At 37.0% G+C, this 19,954-nt stretch overlaps 1 protein-coding gene across 3 annotated transcripts in view; it reads left to right on the top strand.

Annotated features, from left to right (window-relative positions):
* Positions 1–1,716: 1,716 nt before the first annotated feature.
* PPP2R5D (protein phosphatase 2 regulatory subunit B'delta) overlaps positions 1,717–19,954 on the top strand; it is a 64,844-nt gene continuing 46,606 nt past the window's right edge. For 2 of the 3 annotated variants that reach the window (XR_015797459.1, XM_088148190.1), the window contains exons 1-3: positions 1,717–1,830; positions 5,270–5,356; positions 6,342–6,383. Coding sequence is in view for 2 of the 3 variants with exons in the window: in XM_088148190.1 (XP_088004316.1) it covers positions 1,804–1,830; positions 5,270–5,356; positions 6,342–6,383 (156 nt within the window). In the remaining variant the exon portion in view is untranslated. The remainder of the gene's footprint in view (positions 1,831–5,269; positions 5,357–6,341; positions 6,384–19,954) is intronic. The other variant, XM_088148197.1, reaches the window with a different exon arrangement.

Below are 19,954 nucleotides of genomic sequence, written 5' to 3'. Positions count from 1 at the left end.
GAGTACATTCTATTAAATATTATACAATGTACTGTAAGGAAATAGTCTTTACATTTGTCGCACCTGCTGTTTATCTTGAACCTATCAGGGAAAAAAAGCAGTAGTCCTATGTATTTTTAGTTTGAAGTAAATTCAGCTGAACTCAGTATGGTTAACATCTGACGTTACAAGCATAAACTGCACATTCTGGTTTAATTTTAGAGGAAAGGGAAAATAGTTTATTCATTTTTTCCAAGACTGTAACGTTTATAAATCTTCACAATGTTTCTTCCCAAACTACTTCCGCCTTGAATTTAATATTTCAACCTCACATCTTTCATTATAATTTTCTATACAGCACGTTTAAAGACTTAAATTACTAATCTATTTTCTAAATTTGCACAATACTTTGAACTACAGTGGCCTCAATTCACATGACATGCTGGCTACCAAAAAGAGAAAGGATGTCTAGAAATATTGTGTGAAGGCAGATGTTAGGTTTGTAACTGACCTGATTGTGTTGCATGAAAAGACTAGCCTGGTAAAATTCTTATTAATCTGGAACAGTTATGGTTTGGTTCACACGTCACACCATATACCTGTATGGTTTATTTGCTTAACATGTTCTGTCATACTAACTGAAGCTTATTCAATAAATAATAATGATTAATAAAATCACACTTTACATGATGTGTGAATCATTCTTTCAAATGCAGACACACTTTTTCCATAACAGCCCAATTTTATTTCATTGTATATTGTCTTTTCTCAGATAAGATGGGGAAGAGGTCCACAATTCCAGCTAGGGGTGCTTAGAATTTCACCTTGTTTTCATTTTCAACCTAATAATATTAGGTCTAACGTTAATTAAGCCATGTGTAAATCCAGCTTGGATGAAGCTTACTAAACCCTATACCAAGAAAAAGTGAAAAAAACTTGTCTCACTTTCAGTGTGTGTGGTACAATCTAATTTCTTTCTTATAAAACGCCATGAAATTTAAAACTGCTTCATTCTAATTTAATTGTAGTATGCATAATATAATTTTTAATTCTCAGCACTATATCAGAGATCACCTTTCGAATACTTTTGTTTTCATATTTCTAGGAAATTATTGTACCTGACTGGCATTGTCTCAACGAATGAAATTTTTTACATTTTATTTTTGGTTACCAAATCAAAAATATCAAAACACCTCAGAGCCATGTGATAAATAAGAACATATATTAATGTCCATTATTTTTTTTAAAATGCAAGCAAAATTAACTGCAATGCAGTTGTCATTCCTCCGAGTAGCTTCCTGACAAATTTCGCCGAGGAATTTTCTCTACAGGGCTGTTTCTCCTTGACAATGACACAGAAAACCCTGCGTTACATTGTACCGATAGTCCCTCATTTCACAAATGATTCCCACATACTGTACGCGTTTATGGGCTTCCAACTTCTTTGAAGCAGGAATGGCGACCCAGAGGCATATTCGGGCAACCCCAGCACAGCCCAAAGCCGCCAAGCATCTGGCGCGCCCCACCCCCCAGTCACAATCGCTTTGCAAACTGGCAAAACCTCTCCCATTCCCTCCCGCCTCTCTCCTGTCCTTCAAAAAACGCCACGATCAGCACCAATTGGAAAATTCGCCGTGGTTACCTCTGGCCAATGAAGTAAAATCGACAAATCAGTTGTCAGGCAGGTTTGGGGAAGCAGGCCCAATCGGGGCGATCCGCCACTCCTGCGCAGAGGGAGGCGGCGGCAGCGAGGACAACCGAGAGAGGAGGCCGAGCCGGCGGGAGAGGCCGAGCGGGTCAGCTCGTAGTTCTTTAAGATCCGGGATGCCCTACAAGCTGAAGAAAGAGAAGGTGAGGGGAGCAGGCGGGTGTGCCGGGAAGGTGCTCTGTTAGAAAGACGAAAATGCCATAGTGCAGAAAACATGCCCAGGCCTGGCAGCGACCGAGCTCGGGGCCTCCGCCGGGAGAGGAGCCTCCCCACCCGCGCGTCAGGAACTGAAGCCGCAGGCTGGTAGGGCGGGTACAGGGGCTGCTGCAGCGCTTGTATTTGCAAGAGTCATAGCTCTTTCGGGCGACGCAGGATCCGTGTCGTGCAACAGCTACAGGAAGCGATCAAGACACACCTGCGTGCAGGCAGACCTCGGTTTGCCACATACAAACATCGCCGGGCGCGCTGAGACAGACACACACACCGCAGACAATGCACTTCAGGTTACCTCTGGCAAAGGCCGTTGGTGGTGGGGTTGTAGTTCGACGCGTTCAGAGGGAAAGCTAGCTTAGACAGACGTCGACAATTTCGTGCGCTCTTCCAGGAATCTCCACAGAGGGAAGGCGAGTTGGAGTTGTGTGTTTCAGTGATCTGCTCATAAATAAAAGGACTGTGGATGTACCTGCATTGTGGCATGGAAAATACCAGCACCCGTATGGTTACAGCTCAAGACTGAGATGTGCAGGCTACAGAAGCGAAGAGGGGGGGACGACTGCACGATGCATAGACAATCGCGGGGGTGGGGGAGAGAGAGGGAGGGTTGGTTGCGGAAAGCAGGAGAGAGGATTTAGTAGAGACTGCCCCTGTGGTACAATACAGAAGACCATGCTTAAAGAGTGGGAAAAAATGCACATGTCTCATTTTGGTATAGATTTTAATATGCATGTAGTTGCAGAAGGCACTGTTCTTTGTTAGGTTACATAGGCATGTATCCACTATTCCATGTTCATGCAGATTTTTGTATGGAGATGGACACTACCATATAGGCCTTACATAAAACTGTATGCAGTATACTGTAGGTAGACCTAAAGACAGACGCCCTCCTATCCGGCATTACACTTAACCATAAAGTTGTAGAACATGTTGGATCCATTGTTGCCATTCTCACTAAATTGTGCAGTACCTAAGATAAATTTAGATAAAACTGTGTACTGTACCTGTTCCAAAAACATTACTAAGCAAGCAGCTGGAGATTAAGCAAATTCAAGGCCTATACATGTGCAGGCAGACATAATTCTCCAATGGTGCATGTACTTGAATTGTATATAAAAATTACAACTGTGTAGACATGCTTATATGTTCCTAAGTTTGTGTGTTTGAGACAGGAGCACTTTGAACAAATGTTTAATAGAATTTTGTGTCAGCACAGATTTTGTATACCATATGTCCAGATGCAAAATACATTGTGTAGATACTGAGGATACTGGGGCACATCTATAAGATCATGTCATTGACATTGCTTATACAGTTGTGCATAGCTGCAAGCAGATGGTAGACTTCACTTCTCTAGGCTGCAGAACTCCACAGAAAGTACAACAGCAAGAGTCAGAGTATAGGCACAGATCTGATCAAATAATAAAAATGACACATCAATAATGCACATATCAATGGAATGCAAGTTTATATCCATGTGCAATTCCTGAGTGCATAGGCACTACATGGCAGATATACATGGATTAGTTGCAGAGGAGAGGTGGCCCCGGTGGAGTACACAGTCATGCTGAGTCTAAGACTCAGGAATATAGCATGTCCAGTAATGGAAATCCTCATGCTTTGCTTGCAGAAGATTTCAGGTTCACATCCCAGTAGTTCTGTCTAAAGCTAACAATAGTGCTGTCAAGGTTGTAAAAATCTGGACGAGTCCTAGATGGCAACAAGTATCTCTTTGTGTTATCTAGGGGTCAACTGGGTTTTTGTATTCTAGCTGAGAAAGAGGGGTGTTTAAAACCTGAGAAACTGCTTCTTAATAGTGTAGACACTATTAAGCTACAGGCATTAGTGGTCTGAGCTGCGAAAAAAACTGCTTGCTGCAACCTCCTACATACCTTTGTTTGGCTTTGTGCGTAAATCATTTTAAATTCAAACTGTTCTGACGTTACTGTAAGTGCTTTGAGTGCTAAATGGCCATTTCAACTTCAAAGTAGCTTGGAACAGTTCTGGTAGGATTGGAAAAGCTTGTTTCAAACTTCAAACAGGTATTTCGAGCTTAAGACATTTTGCATATCTTTAGTCTTGACACATTTACTTTTTGTCTTACACATTTACACAACTACGCTCAGTTGCTTTCAGTTGCTTTCAGTGAGGCTTATGTCTGAGACATGCGTAAGATTTATCTGCCAGTATATTGTGTGTGTTCTAGGGTTTTCTTCTGCTTCTTATATTTTTCTCTTCTAAATATAATTCTAAGTACCAACTTTGTAAGCTTTTGAACAGTCCTAACATAATCTGGAGTGGACTCTGTTAGATTGCCATAGACCAAGGAGGAAGTCTGAATTGTAGTTAAGGGAAAAAGACACAATTCAATGTGCCTGAATACCAATGCACTTTAATTCACCACTAGGGTATGTTCTAGTCTGTTTTGTAACATTCAAAAATTTTGAACAAATTAACTTTTCCTGTACTATACATTATTAGAATTGTGCTTTTGCCATAGGTGACAGTTTTAAAAAATTAATTAAAAAAAATACATCTGACTAACATAGACATAATGTTTTGAGTACTCAGAGGGTAGGTAGAAACTTTTTTGTCTTTGGTTAATTTGGTGATATTGCTTTGCTTTTTTCTTGTCATAAAACAAGTATCTTCAGTTTTACTTTCTCCACATCCATCACTACCAGTAGTAGCAGTTCTCATGTTGTATTTATTCAGTTTATATTATTGCTCTTTTCATTGCATTGCTCTCTTTGATGGCGAAACCCATCAAATCTCTTCTGGCATGTTAAAGTCTAACAGATCTATTATGGACTAAATTTTTGTAGACTGCAGTTTACTTCAGAATATGCATCTGTTATGTACCTTATGGACTTAGGGGTGACCAAACTTTATAAATTTGTCAATTTTTAAAGTGCCACAAATCTCTCTCTTGTTCTTTCTTTAATTTTTTGCTGTCCAGGAAAATACAACTATCCCACTGCAAAATATCAGTTAGATTTACTTGTCTTGGCAAAGCCACAGCAGAGACTCAACAGTTTATTCTAAACTACAGCCAAACAGGCACTTTCCCCGGGTGGGGTAGAGGGCAGGGCTTACAAAATTGGGTGACCATTCTAAGAGGAGAAGAATAAATCATTCTGGAGAACTGCCTTGACAGTGCTTTGCTTTGCACAGATCTTTCTCTTATACTGGGAAGAGGATTTCAAACTGCACGGGCTTGTGCAATATGGTATAGCATTTTTATTTATAGGAAAGTGTCTGTCTTTCACTTGCACACCTACCTTGAGGATAGTTTTGTGAATTACTACATCTAAATATGCTTTTTTGGTTCTGTGTTTGTATCTTTTGTTTCTTTTACCTTTCTTCTAGGAGCCTCCAAAATCTACTAAAAGCACTACAAAGGCCAGCAGCAGCAGTGGAAAGGATGGAGGCAATGCAACAGAGAATTCAGAAGAGGTAATGCATTTAATTAATGTGTTTTGTATTTTCTAATTATTTTCAGTGTTCTGCAAATTTACCCTCTTATTTAAGGATAAACCATGTTAAGATAAATATGGACAGAACTTGACTATATTTCCACAGCATGCTTACCTGTAGTTAAGGTAATTGTAGATTGCTTATACCAATTTTCTCACTTAATATTACACTCTGAACCATAAACTAATCACACTGGGTCAGTTTGCACAAGACACTAAATGATACACTCTTCGGTCTCAGGTGTTATACAAACCCAGCCTCTGATTAGGGTGGGGAATTGATTGAGAGAGAGAAGATGACAACTAACCATTTTCTTATGAGTTTTGTCTTCTCCCTAAACTCTAAACTACCTCTAAACTACCTCTCCCTAGTTAATACTCTTTAGAATTGTTTGATTACAATTCCCATAATCCCCAGTTTTCTGGTTATTTTAAGAATTGGTGTCCATTCCAGTACTACAGTATAAGGAAAAGAAAGCCAACAAAGAGACTTGATAAACAAGCTTCTAAATTCTCATTCTGGTTGTAGAATCAGGCTTCTGGCAACTTGTAGCCCTTGGCCTAAATTACAAAGTGATTTACAAGCAGACAGTTCATACCCTTATCAGGTGTGATCTCTGTCTCTCTTAGCCTATTGAAGTGAGAGGAGGGGGGCTTAGAAGGAGATGGCAAAGAGATGTTCCCATCCACTTTTGGCATTATTGTCTCGAAGTACCACTCTTGAAGGGAAAATCATTTCCCATCTGTTTTTAGGTTGAGCTTTGATTATACTGGAGATCTGAGCTATGCAGCTACCATGTAAAATTCACCCTTTTTCATCTTAAAGACATAAACATTCAAGCTCTAGAGTCCACTTCATCAGATATGTAAAAATATCCTTAGATAGTGCTAGGTACTTTGAGGAATTCTGGGAAAAGTGTGGCCAAACCATTGATAAATATCATAATTTTCTCTTAATGTTTTAGTTGCAGCAGATCAGTTATGCGAAGAAAGATACCTTAAATGATGTAAGTTTTTTTACTTTGATGGAAGAGAGAAGTTGTTAAATACATGACTGAAGAATAATCACATTAACTACATTTAATTTAAATTAATTTAAATATAAATAAAATAAAATTTAGCTTCTGCCCTAGCCACCTTCTCTACTTGTTGGTCTACAGTATGCCTGCATAGATTGCATAGCCCTATGTTAGACTGATTATTGTTTTTGAATTAAAGCAAAGAATAACTCCAGTATTCACATAGCCAGCTAAAAACCCCACTGTTTTAATGCTTTTAATGCTGTTTCTGGAAGTAAAGTTTTATTGTGCAACATCTAAACATGTGTTAAGCAGTTGGGAGCATTCTGTATAACTTTGAGCCTTGTGAATTTTAGTAGGAAAATTGTTTCCATCCTGTGATATAGTTGGCATAAAGTAGTGTGGGTAATGGTTAATTATGATTTTAGCTTTTTGAGCATGCCTGAAAAAGTATTTAAAAAGTTCTGATACTTGATGAAATATAAATACAGGATTATCACTGAAGTTCTTGGAATTTGATGGTGGGGGAAGTCATTATTTAAATGTCTGGAATTTTTTTTTTTATTTGTTTTAGTTAGTAAATTACAAACATTAGCAAGTAGTCTTTGGGCTGAAAATAGTTACAGTAGCAAATAGGCTGAAGAAGCTAAGAACTATAATTTTTTTATGTAATTTTAGAATTAAATTGTCTCTAATGAAAAGAATTCTACTTGGCTACTTTTAAGAGGTATATAATTTGTATAGTTTTATACCAGTATGTATACAACTGTATTAATATAGTTGTATGTATATTGGGGCAGTAACCATAGCAGTCAAGTACAGCAAGCTGGCACAAATGCGCAAATTGAGAACTTTTTGATCTCTCTAAACTTTTGTGATCTCCTGTCTGCTTAAAAAGATTCTAAAACATAATAAGGAACTTATGCCCTGTTCAAAGAGTTAAAAATTTTAAAGGAACAATTATCCATGTGTAAATATGTAATAAATAATTTAACTGGCATAAGTGTGCTGACATGTAACCAGAGACAGACAATGTATATCAAATGATGAGTTGATCTTTCCTTACATGTGCACTGGTCTACAAATTATAGGATCCATACTTTTTTTGGTATTTTCTATTAGTGAAATAGTAAAACAGAAAAGTAATACAACAATGATAGTACAATAAGAAAATTATACATAATAGTAATTAAAATAAGCTGAAACCTAAGGAAAATCATAATAGAAAAAGGATCTGTAGAATATGAATATAAAACTAGCCCCATCCTTTAACATATTATTGCATCTAGATCATATAGAAACATATTACTCCATCTTCTCATTTTTAGAATATAAAGACATTTCAAAAATCGATGAAGAACACATCTCTTGAATCTACTCTTTACATTAAGAGTATAATTTTTTTCTATCTATGTAGGGTAATTTTCTTTGCCAAACTCCAGGCTTGATAAAGTCAGACTTTTTTCATAAAATGTTAAATGCCATATTTTCAGAATACTGTATAATTCAGCTTTATACACTTAACATACTACTGTAGTTGCCTTATCAGAACCTATGTAAGGATAGCTATAATGAAGTACAGGTAGACCTCGACTTACAACTGTTTGAAGTTATGACAGCACTGAAAAAAGTAACTTATGACTGGTCCTTGGACTTAAGACTGTCACAGCAACCCTGTGGTCAGGTGATCAAAATTCAGGCACTTGGCAACTGGCATGTATTTATGATGGTTGCAGTGTCCCGGGGTCACATGATTGCCACTTGTGACCTTCCCAGGGGGCTTCTGACAAGCAAAGTCAATGGGGGAATCCAGATTCACTTAAAGACCATGGTGATTCGCTTAATGACTGCAGCAAAAAAGGTTGTAAAATTGGGTGTAACTCACTTAACCTCATCGCTTAGCAACAGAAGTTCTGGTCACAATTGTGGTAATAAGTCAAGGACTACCTGTATCATGATGCACCACATTACTCCTTATAAAGTCATGGCATTCTCTGTAATTTGTCTTCTATTTTAGATACACTGATTCTATCTTTGATTGTTATTGAGTCACAGCTATTCAGATAGGAGTTGCACCCATTATTTTCTGCAAGTAGAGGTTCATTGTTTATGGTGTAGGGTATTTAAAGTTTCCGGATCTGTCCTCCAGAACTTTTTATTTTACAGTTGTTATTGTATTAAATCTGTTATATGTAGATAAAGTTGGGTTTTTCAAATGTAATAATCTTGCTAGCATGTTCTTACCTTAAAGTAAATGATTGGAGCAGAAATGGAGGTGCTTTATATGAAAAAAAAGACATTCTTCAATCTGTATGAACTATGCAAGATTCAGAACGTTTTTGTGTAATTTATTCTATCATTGTTCTGTTACGCATAATTTATTATAGTTTTGTTAGGAAGTAAGAGTGGGCAAAATCTGTTCCTTTTTTTTAATATATATATACTGTATGTATATAATTTAATTTTGATTATAATAGTAAAATCTAATACAAACTAAACTTAAGGAAAAGAGAATAGAGAAGAGTAAAAAGTGCAAGAAAAAAAAAGAAGAGAAAAGTAAGAATATAATAAAGCAAGAGAAAAGATATAAAGAAGTGACTTCTAACCTTCATCACAATTGTAAACAAATTTAGTGACTCTTCACCTCCTCTAAGGTTACAAACATTTATCTCTTCATCCCATATCCCATCTCTTATCTATAAACAAATCCATAAAACATACTTTTTTCAGTCCTGGTGTCAGCAGAAAGTTCGTAAAGGGTTGGCAGAAGTAACAACATACCTTATTTTAACCTTGATCAAGTACATCAACTTTATATTCCTTCCTTTTACTTCTAACAGTCTTAATCTTTAGTTCATTCAAATATTGTAGGATTTGATTTCTCTTCAGTTCTTCTTTGTCCCATCGCACAGAGTTCTTCAAGGCTTTAGTAAGCCTCTTTTGTAAATCCAATAGGAAAAAATTATCCAGGTCACTCTCTTGGTTTGTCATTTGTATTTCCTTTTTAAATTTTAAAACCTCAGCCAGTTTCTTTTGTAGATCCAGTGAAACATCCTTTCGTAAGTCATTCTCTTGGCTTGTCAGTTGTAAATCCACTTTTGATACCATCTTCTCAGATAAAATTTGTTCTACATCTGTCATTTCTTCAATAATATATTTGGGATATAATCTATCCATAGAAGCAGACATCATTACTGACATTGTTGATATTGTGGCTACTATTTTCTGATTCCATTCTTCAAAAGTCTCCTTTAATATTTTTATTGTTATAACATTTTGCATCATTTTACAGGCCTTTATATTTTTCCTCTACCTAAAATTTTTAGTTCCCTCTAGTGTCCAGTTTTTGAAATCATGAAATTGCTTATCTTTGTTATGTTTTGTAAAAACCAAAACAGGATCTCTTTCCCATGAGAAGCTATTTGTTCTTTATCATTAATCCCAAAATCTTATTGTAAAAGTTTCAACATTCCAATTTTATCTGGATCATTAGTCCATTTATAACTTTCTAAGATCAAAATCTCATTTAGCTTTTTGCTGTTCAGATCTTTAAATTCTTAAGCTTATGATTAAAATGTTCTTTCATTCAGAATTGAAGGCAGACTCACCCAGTGTTTTCAAACATGTTGTTCCGAAGCTCTCCAATAACTTAGAAGTAGTTAATGAGCAATTTCCTAAAGTGATTAGAAAGTGAAGTTTGCAAACTTAGTATCCTTTAAAAATCTGCACTGTGGTTGCGAGCAAGATGGCTAATCCCATCTTCTCCTGGCACTCAAACCTGCGGAAATCCTCTGCCCTGCAGTTTCCTTTCAAGGAGCAGCCATCCAGAGCACATGTGTGCAAAGCCGCCCAGAGTCCCCCATTGTGGGGAGATGGGTGGGGACAAATTAAATAAATAAATAAATAAATAAATAAATAAATCTCCTGTCTTTTCTTTATCCTGAGAGGTTCCAAGGAACCGGTCTACTTGCCGGTTCCTTGGTCTTTGCCACAGTCATGAGCTCTGCTTTTGCAGAGCTGTCTTCAGTTTGCTATAACTCCCTGGAAGCCACATTCTTTTTCTTCTAAATGAAAGCTCCAGTTCTCTGCATTTGAATTCTGTGTCTGATGGCACTTTCTGTGGATTTTCTGCAATCCTGAGGTACTACAGGCCAAGATTTGTGTTGGCTCAAGCAGTGGTTGAAAGAAGTTGTTAGCCCCACTTAGAAACCCAGCATTATGTGAAGTTGCCTCATACCATCAGACCATGTGAGCTCAGTTTTCTGGACCAAATATGGCTCAGCAGCAGAGTCTATATTTCAGTTGTAGGAGGTACAAATATTAGCCTTCTTTGCTTGTGACCTTGAAGAGCTTTACTTGTAAGTGTACGGAAGAAAGAGCTAGAGAGACGAATTATCTAACTTGCAAGTGATGATGGCGGTTCAGGACAATTAAAAAATACTTATTTCCACAATGTACACTTTGCAAATGTGGTAATTACAACCAATTTAGATTGTTTTAAAAGGGGAGTTTATAGCGGAGGACCAGGATGACAACTAATTTTAACGGCAGCATACCTTAATCCACATTTCCCAGACTGTATGTAGTGGTGCCCCAGGGTGCTGCAGCGAACTCACAGGGACGCCATGGGATATTTTAAGTTTTTGAGGGAAACACAATGATACTTGACATCTCTTGGAAGCCACACAAACTGCTGGCGTAATATTGCTGTGTGTCCTTTGAAAATTTAAAATATCCTATGGTGCCCAGTTTGGAAACCACAGGGCATCATGAAAAAATGACAGATATTAAGGGAGCCATGAACTGAGGAAGTTTGGGAACCTCTGCCTTAAGTACTAGGTGCTAGGGAGCAAATGGGAGAGTATAATTGCTGTCCTGTCTATGGTTGTGAATTTCTTTGAGGCATCTCATTAAGCACTAAGTGCCACAGAATCCAGCAGGCCTTTTCCATGTTCTTAATCTGGTGTAAAGAAGGCTCTTGTGTTCCCACACTGAAAATTATTCGAGGAAAAAAAGGTGTAATTGTACAGTGATTCATAAAAGGTGTAACAGTACAGTGATAAAGTAATGTCAGAATGCTTTGAGTTTTGGATGTTTTTTTTCTTCAAGAGAATGAATGATGAGTTTAGAAGGGTACATGTGGCAGCAAAACACTTGGCCTTACAACTTGCCACTGAGTGCATGAAATTGGTCTTCCTGATGAAGAGCAGCCAGTGCTTGAAATGGTTTGGAATAATTTTCTTCCATTGCTATTAGAATACATGTTATTGTGTCTTTGGCTGGCTGCTGAAAATAGCACAAGCAAGTGAAGGAAGCACAGAAATCTTAGAATTGTTCTAGGGCAGCATTCCCCAACTTGGTTCCTTCAGATATGTTTGGACGACTCTAGAATTCCCAGCCAACCTGGCTGCTGGTTCTAGGAAATGGTAAGGAATGCAGCCAAGGTAGCCTAATAGCTGAGGTGGAGATTAAGATTGCAGTTAGCTCTGTGTAGCTTGAGATAGCTGTTGTTGGTTTTGCTGGTAACTGGATTGAAGATGTTACTTATTTGATTTGCCTGTTGTTAAGAAATGGGTTATGGGATGAAGAGTTTTATATTTGTTAGCTAAGAGAAGGTGAAGAGAATTGTTTATACTTACTATGATGAGGATGGGAAGTCTCTTACTGGGGGGCAGGAAGGGTGTTTTTTTTTTTAATACGTTTTTTCTTGAATTTCTTCTCTTTTTCTTCTAGTTTGTATTATCTTTTACTGTTTTATTCACCACTTTTAATAAAATTATTTGAAAAAAGAGGTAGCTATTGTTGGGTGCAATGCGTGGTGTGGTTTACTTAACCATAATTTGTTCATTAAACTGCAGTTTGCTATGTTCATACTATATTCTAAACTGTAAGTCATTGTTAACAAGCTAGAGTGCTTGGGATTGAATAATGCATTAAACTAAAAACAAACCAACTACATGATGGTTTACTGAGATATGTAAGCCTAACAATTGTATAGTACTATCTGGATATTACCTTATGTTCAAAATAAAATATATCCCTGCACTTTCAAAGCATGTATAGGGGAAGGCTAGGCTAGGATCTTATCTCTTTGCCATGACCTTTCTGTTGACCAAATCATTGTTAATTGCTTTGCTCTGGCTTCTGGGTGGATCAGCCCTGGGAAACTCATTTGTTTTTAGGGCAAGTACAGCTAAGGAGAGTTCTTCACAGCAGAAAAGAAAGCATGGCTTTTAAAAGCAGGTATAAAAGGAACAGTGGATAAAGTCCCAAAGGCAGTGTAAGGGATAATGTTGAAAAGGAAGTCAAGAGATCAAAGGCAACTTCAGGAGCCAACATTGATAACAAGGCCTTGTTTGTCTTGGACCCCACAAGTGAGAGCAAGATGCTGGTAAAATGTAGAGTTAGAAGAAGGAATCCAGTCTTTGCCAGAAGAACAACCATTTCTTACTGAGCTGTCAGCCACTGCATTCACAGTGCAGTTTTTATTTAGTTCTTTTATATGGGGCTGGGAATCTTCAACATTTCATTGTACCTCCTTTCCCCAGCAGTGTACAGCAAAGAATATTCCCAAACAGGAGTGCTGATGATGTTTCTTCACTTTCATTTTCTGTTAAAAAGACATAGCTTTTCTTTTTATAAGCTAGGAAAAAAATGGCATAGAAAATGCCCTCTGTGTAAAAAGGATTGAAGGATACTGTACCCTCTTTACCTGTATAAGTTGAGCAGCTTGTGGCCCAAAAGGCACTTGTGAGCCTCTGTCTAATTTCAGATGGCCTCTGTAAGAAATCAGTTTTGAAGCCTGTGAGAGCTATTTCTCCCTTCCCTGAAATCTGCTGTTTAAAAGGGAAAGAAAAGGGTACCAAAAATGGGCATCTTCAACCATGTTTGGCTCTCTCTGTACCTGCTGCTTGCTTCAGTCCTTTGGCAAGAAAAGTTGCACATTTCTGATTTAAAACATAAATGAGTCTGGAATTCAGAGGCTGTTTACCAGTTATTTTATCCTAAAATTCCACAGCCACCTTAATTCCTTCCAGCTGCATCAGTATAAAATCATGGAGTTGGAAGGCATCTCAGAGGTCATCTAGTCTAGTTCTCTGTTCAGTGCAGATGTTTTCCCAGACTTAGTTTTATTGTTAGATGACCTTACATAAAAGAAGCAATATTACATATTTTGAGTATCTTAAAAACCAGCTTATTCATTATGTAACATAAAATATATTTTACTATAAAGCATAATACATATGCTGATATAATTCATACAGTTGAATATTGTTAGTCTTGTGATTTTTCCCCTCTACATACACCTCTCTGAGCTTTTGGGAGGAGAGCAGCATAGAAGTGTTATTAAAAATTTTTTTTATATAGTTGTTATTATTAATTTATTTATATATCAAATTTGTCACCACCCATCTCATTAAAAAATGAGTCTGGGCAGTTTACAGTTATTTTTTATTTTCCACAACTTCCAGTTTTTGTATGGTAGGAAATCCTTATGGAAAAAAGGGGGGGAGGGTTCTTTTCCTTCCTTACTTGTCTTGATGAGGAAAGGGGTTTTTCTAATTTTCTCCCCTGCTGTGGCCCCAACAAAACCCATCTTCTCCTCCTGCAGCTGCTATCAGCTGTGGGAAAGAACTTTGCTTAGTTCCATTCAAATGGACTGATTATGAGGAAGAAAATGAGTGAAGAAAAGGGAGTTAGCGCGGTGGAATGCTTGAGGCTGGGAGACTTAGGTTCAAGTCACCTTCAGCCATGGAAGGTCAGTGGGTGAATTGGTGCCAGTCCTAACACACAGGGTTGTTGTGAAGAAAAATTGGAAGAGAGAATGCTTACAGAGGAAATGTGAGAAATAAATCTAACAATTAATTAAATAAAAAAGAGATGAACTATTTCCCATATGCAATTTATCCTGATTAGAATCACTCCTTCATCTGCCTGTTAGTGTGTGTTGCTTTTTTAAAAAGAAAGTGGTAGTAGTATACACTGCTTTTAGCAGTACTTATAGTTTTGATTCATAAGAGGCCATGCCTTCTATTTCTTCTTGTTCTTAAAATAGGACAGGGTATTTAGCCAACAAACTTTGCACAAGTGTATTTCTGAGGGAAGTACAATAATTTACATGAAAACACTTCAAAATATTCTGAACATCTCTTAACAAAACCATATAACCAATACACTGACTGTGATTCTATCAGAAATTCTCTGGTGGGGCCATATTAGTGGTGATATTCTAGGTGTTAACTGTTTAACGTTTTGACTACTTAAACCAATGCAGTGTTTCTCTCCCTTTTTAATGCACTTTGTTCAAGTTTCTGGAAAGGATGAGTTGAAAAGTGTCACAAGACCTCTTTGGATTTATAATGAATTGGCTGTGGTGAATCTTGTTAATATGCAGTGGGCAGCCCTGGAGACTGGCAAGCTGCCCTATTGTCCTTGTAAAAGAAGAGGGGAATGAGTGTTGTGCAGGAGAAAAAGGGGATATATGCCATCCATTTCCTAATGTCACTGGAAAGCATTGTTTTGTCTCAATTGTTTCCCACAGTATTTTCTAATTCAGGGTACCTGTATGTTTTCCCAATTTTTTCTTATACCTGTTCTTCATTCTAGTCCCTACCCACGTGGACCCTGTGATGACTTCTCTGCTGTCCATTGTGGGAATGTATACAAGCTTATAGGGAGAACTGCTTCTATTTGAAATTTCTTTATTGTAATGCTTTGAATTAGCTGGCAAGTTGCTAAGGGATGGATTTGCAAGGAAAAGAAGTCAGAGCCATTGGCATAATTCCAGTGGACGCTTTGTCAACCTTGGTCACTGAGCCTCTGTTGCAAAATGAGGGCAGCGTTTGGGAACAGGTCCCAGTTGGAATTCTTTTTCATTTGGTGCTTGCTTTTTTTCTCTCTCCTCAGTTTTCATGTGCCTGTCAATTTCAGCCTTTTTTATGATGTAATTGTTATGCCAAGTCCAGTTTAATTCCCTTGATTTGCCAGAATTTTGAAAAAGTTGTATGGCAGGCATATCCTTTCCTGCATAGAGTTTCTTCTTGACAATTCTCTTGTGTCATTTTATTAGTTTATGCCTTGGTCTTAAGGACTTGAACTGAAAAAGAAATAGCAATCTACTCCAGTATTCTTCCAAGAAAACCAAATAGATACTCACAACCTGGACAACGTCTGTATGATACTGGAACATGAGCCCCACAGGCGAGAAGGTATTCAGCAAGCTGCTGTGGAAGAGTATAGGGCAGTTACAAGTGGCACTGTTATATATGATGTGGTTGATGTGACTGGGCTGATTTGCCCAAAGGCAAAAGGAAATATGCTGTTGTAAATATATACTTGCTATTGATACATGGAAAGTCAGAATCATATCAGAGTAAAAATGCCAAGGCTGAATGCTGACATTCTCGGAATTAGTGAACTCAGATGGATCAGTTCACATCAGAAGAGCATCTACTGTGGACAAGAAAATTGTAGAAGAAACAGAGTAGGTGTCATGATTCAGAAGGTGAAAGACAAATGTTCAAAAGCTGCTGTGATGTTCTGTAATAATAATAATTTTTAAAAGCCAATGTTATGTCAACTAATAATGCCAATCCAGTGCAAATTGGTGAAATACCATTTTTTTTTTAATCCTCACTCAGTCGTTACCGATTCTGCGGCGACTGCCTGGATGAGTCCCTGCAGTTTTCAAGGCAAGGTGTTTTGGAAGTGGTTTGCCATTGCCTCCTTCCTAGAGCAGAGCCCACCTGGCGAGTGCAGGAGGCGGGGTTTCTGTTGCTTCGTGCCTTTTTCGGGTGTGCGCGGCTTCCGTGTTACCGGCAACTTGGTCCCATCTCCCATGCAAGCTCCGCCAGCATTTTTCCTCCCACCAGGGTGAGAGTACCCATTTATCTACTCAGGTAAGTTTTCGAGCTGCTGGGTTGGCAGGAGCTGGGGAGGAAGCAGGAGCTAACTGTGCTGCGCGGAGCTGGGCTCGAACCTCTGAAGTGTCTACCATTTCTGGCCGGCAACTTTCAGCATCATTAAGCTGCTGCGCCACCGTGTCCCCTCCTAAATACCATAGTAGAAGTAATAACTCAAAAATCTGTAGGGATGATGAACCATGAAATAAAAATATCTGCTACTTGGTGTAAAGACTGTAACAAATCAAGACAAAACATTAAAGTGTAGAGAAATCATAGTGCTGTCAAAGTTGCCATTATCAAGGCCATGGTCTTTTCAGTTGTAACATGTCTGCAAAAGTCGGATAGTCAGAAAGGCTAAATGAAGAAAAATCAATGCCTGTGAACTGTGGTGCTGGAGAAAACCTGAGAATACGTTGGACAGTAAGAAGAACAAACAATATTGGATGCAGTAAAACCAGACAACTCACTAGAAGCACTGATATCACAAGCTTGACCTTACAGGAACTCAAAGAAGCAGTTACTGATGGATAATCATGGTGAAATCTTGTCCATTGGTTCACAAAGAGTCAGAAGTGATTGACGACAACATTCTGTGACTAGAATGCCAAATTTTTGCTTTTGTTTGGTTCATAATAGATTTGCAGGAGTATCTGACTCTTAATTAGTTCTTTATGAAGTCTTAACTGAATTTTCTCAGAGAAAAACGAGAGAAATTTAGAAGAGTTGATAACATAGTAAACACAGTTTAACATCCAGTGATCTGACATGAAGGCCTTGCATTCAAACTTTTCCAAAATTCAGTTTTGATAGAGGAAAAAAAAAATCTAAACTGCCATGTTGGTGGTAGAGTAGCAGCTTTATGTGCCCAAGATCCTGGGTTCAATCTTGGACATTTCCACATAGGGCTGGGAATTTGTGGCTGAGACTTAGGAAACCTAATGGCAGTTAGTGCAGAGATAAAGCCAGATTGATTAGTGATCTTGTACATTATAAAATAGCTTCCTATATTCCTATATGGAGTTGATCAACTCTGCTCTTACTATGATGTCAGATACTGCTTTTGCAATTAGGCCTTTATAATTCCTTGGACCTTCAACAGGAAAATCTTTCTTATTCTCTGGGTAGCTACTTGGATTTTTATTCACACTTCTGGCAGCTGACAATTCTTAAAGCAAAAAAGTTTAAGATTTATGCTTCCTATGCAACACAGTTCTCTTTTATTCTACTGTATCTTCTCTGTTAGCTGTATCATTTGATATGAAATTAATCTCTCAGATAAGAGACTTATTAATAATCAGCAAGGATGAACTTAAACATATGGTTGAGTCATACACAGGATGCTTGCCATTATACTTCTGCTGTTTTGATGACTTTCAGTTACATGCATGAATTGTCACCATTTGAAAGCACTGTATTTGAGTTGATCTGGAGCAGTATTAATATTCTTTTTATAACAGTCTGGTAGTTCATTCATACATGTATCAAATAATGATGTGTTGTTTTAGATAAGAAATGGTGGATATGTAAATTTGAAACAACTGTGAAGAAAAGATACTGATCATTTTGACCATTGGTGAAGGTATTATTCTTGCCTAACTCTTTCCAGAAATATTGGGTGCATTAAAAACTCATTTTAGCAAATTGATTATTGTTTTGTAATAAAAATCTCTTTAAAAAATAAAATATGGTACTTAAAAGAGTGGGCAGGAAAATGAGCTCATCTTAAAATTACCCTCCCATGCATATTTCAATATTACATCAAAAAACAAAGGAAATCCAAGTAGCTAATGTGTTTTCTGGTTTCCTGTTCTTCCCTAAGAGGTAGCACCATATGGGCTTCTTTAAAGGTGGGGTTTCTTTGTTTTGAATAAATAAAGTAATGTGGAACAGGCATAGTTTTGGATTACAAAATATGTAATATCTGAACATTGGCCATATGGTATAGAAATTGTAGTTCAAAACATCTGGAAGGTACTAGATTTTTATCACTAAATTAGAAGCTCAAACCTCCAGTTTGAATATTTGCTGCATTAGAAAAGGGAGTGTAAATTGAATAAATAAATACAATTCAGAGCATGCTTTGTTGAAATATTTCATTTCTGTTGTGCGTAGTGATAGGAAATCAATCCTTATTAAATCTAACATGACTGAATATAAGCAAAATCGCAAATTAATTAGCACATTTCTAATCTGTTGTGGGCACACCTTGATAAACTTCATATAATGGAACCGCATATAATAAATGTATAATTTCAGTGGTTGTTTTTATAGAAGTACTGTTTTGAGACTCTGATACCATTCCTGTTTATATAAATTGCTCTTTGGTGTACAAGATAAAGGCATTATGAATGTTCCTAATCTTTTCACTTTGTTCCCTAGTAAATTTCAGAATGTACCTATCTATTTGACCAAGAGATCAATAAGTCAAATAACAAATGAAGAAGGGTATTTTTGGTTGATGAGACTGCTAATTTTAATAAGCACCTGTTTTCTTCATTGATAGGAGTAAGTACAGATGCAGACATTCAGCAAGGTACTTAGTATAGCAAGCACCACCTTAGACTTGGAAGCATATATCCTGCTGATAAATGAAATAGGTTTTAAGGTGGAGAAAAAGGTTAAATATTTGGCGACGAATTTGACAAATAGTAATTGTATGCTGTTTCAAAATAATTATGCTAAGACTTGGAATAAAATTTAAAAAGATGTGTTAAGATGGGAAAAATTACAATTTTCATTGTTGGGAAGAATTTCAGTAATTAAGATGAATGTTTTACTTAGAATGTTATTTTTGTTCCAAACAATACCTGTTACGACAACTGATGTTCCATTCAAACAATGGCATAAAGATGTATATAAATTTGTGTGGCAAGAAAAAAAACACGAATCAAGTACAACGTTTTACAAGATACGAACGAAAGAGAAGGTTTAGGTCTCCTGAATTTGAAGGCGTGTTGTTTGTTTTGGATGAGAGTGGGTGACTTTGAAAAGTAGGAGGTAATTGGAACGAGAGGGGCATGACTTATGATTTGGGTGGCACAGCTACTTATAGTATGATAAAGTTAATGTAGATTTTAAAAATCATTTTATTAGATGTGGCATATTGAGAATATGGAACAGATATAAATCTACGTTGTCTCTGAAGGTTCCTTTATGGTTGCCACCACAAGAAGCTTTTTATAGAAGAGAAATGAAACTAAAAATAAATGGTTAACTTGTGGTGACGTATTGGTATTTTCTGAAAGGGATTTTAAATTAAAGTCAAGAGAAGAACTGATATCAGAAGGATACATGTGTCAATGGTTTTCTTATGTACAATTCCAAGAAAGATTTAAAATAGATAAAAGGACTTATGATTTTGAATATGGTAAGACTGAATTTGAAGCAGAATTATGTACTAATGATTAACATGTTATTGCAAAGATGAAACTAGCGACAGAAGATGAACAAGTTAAGGACTGTATGATAAAATGGGCTAAAAACTTTGTCTACAATGTACAGATGGAAGAGTAGGAAAATATGTGGCAGAAAAGACTGAAATTTACATTGTGTTATAACCTTAAAGAGAATTTTTATAAAATGATGTATCGTTGGTACTTGTTGCCAGAAAAACTGTCTAAAATGTATAAGGTATTTTGAATGTATGCTAGAAAT

Source organism: Python bivittatus, unplaced genomic scaffold (assembly GCF_059951505.1).
Source record: "Python bivittatus isolate LINGU-HERP-01145 unplaced genomic scaffold, Pbiv_v1 ctg000020_np1212, whole genome shotgun sequence".
Lineage (NCBI taxonomy): Eukaryota > Metazoa > Chordata > Lepidosauria > Squamata > Pythonidae > Python > Python bivittatus.
Note: the sequence above shows the minus strand (reverse complement) of the source record. Positions and strands in the feature narration are given on the sequence as shown.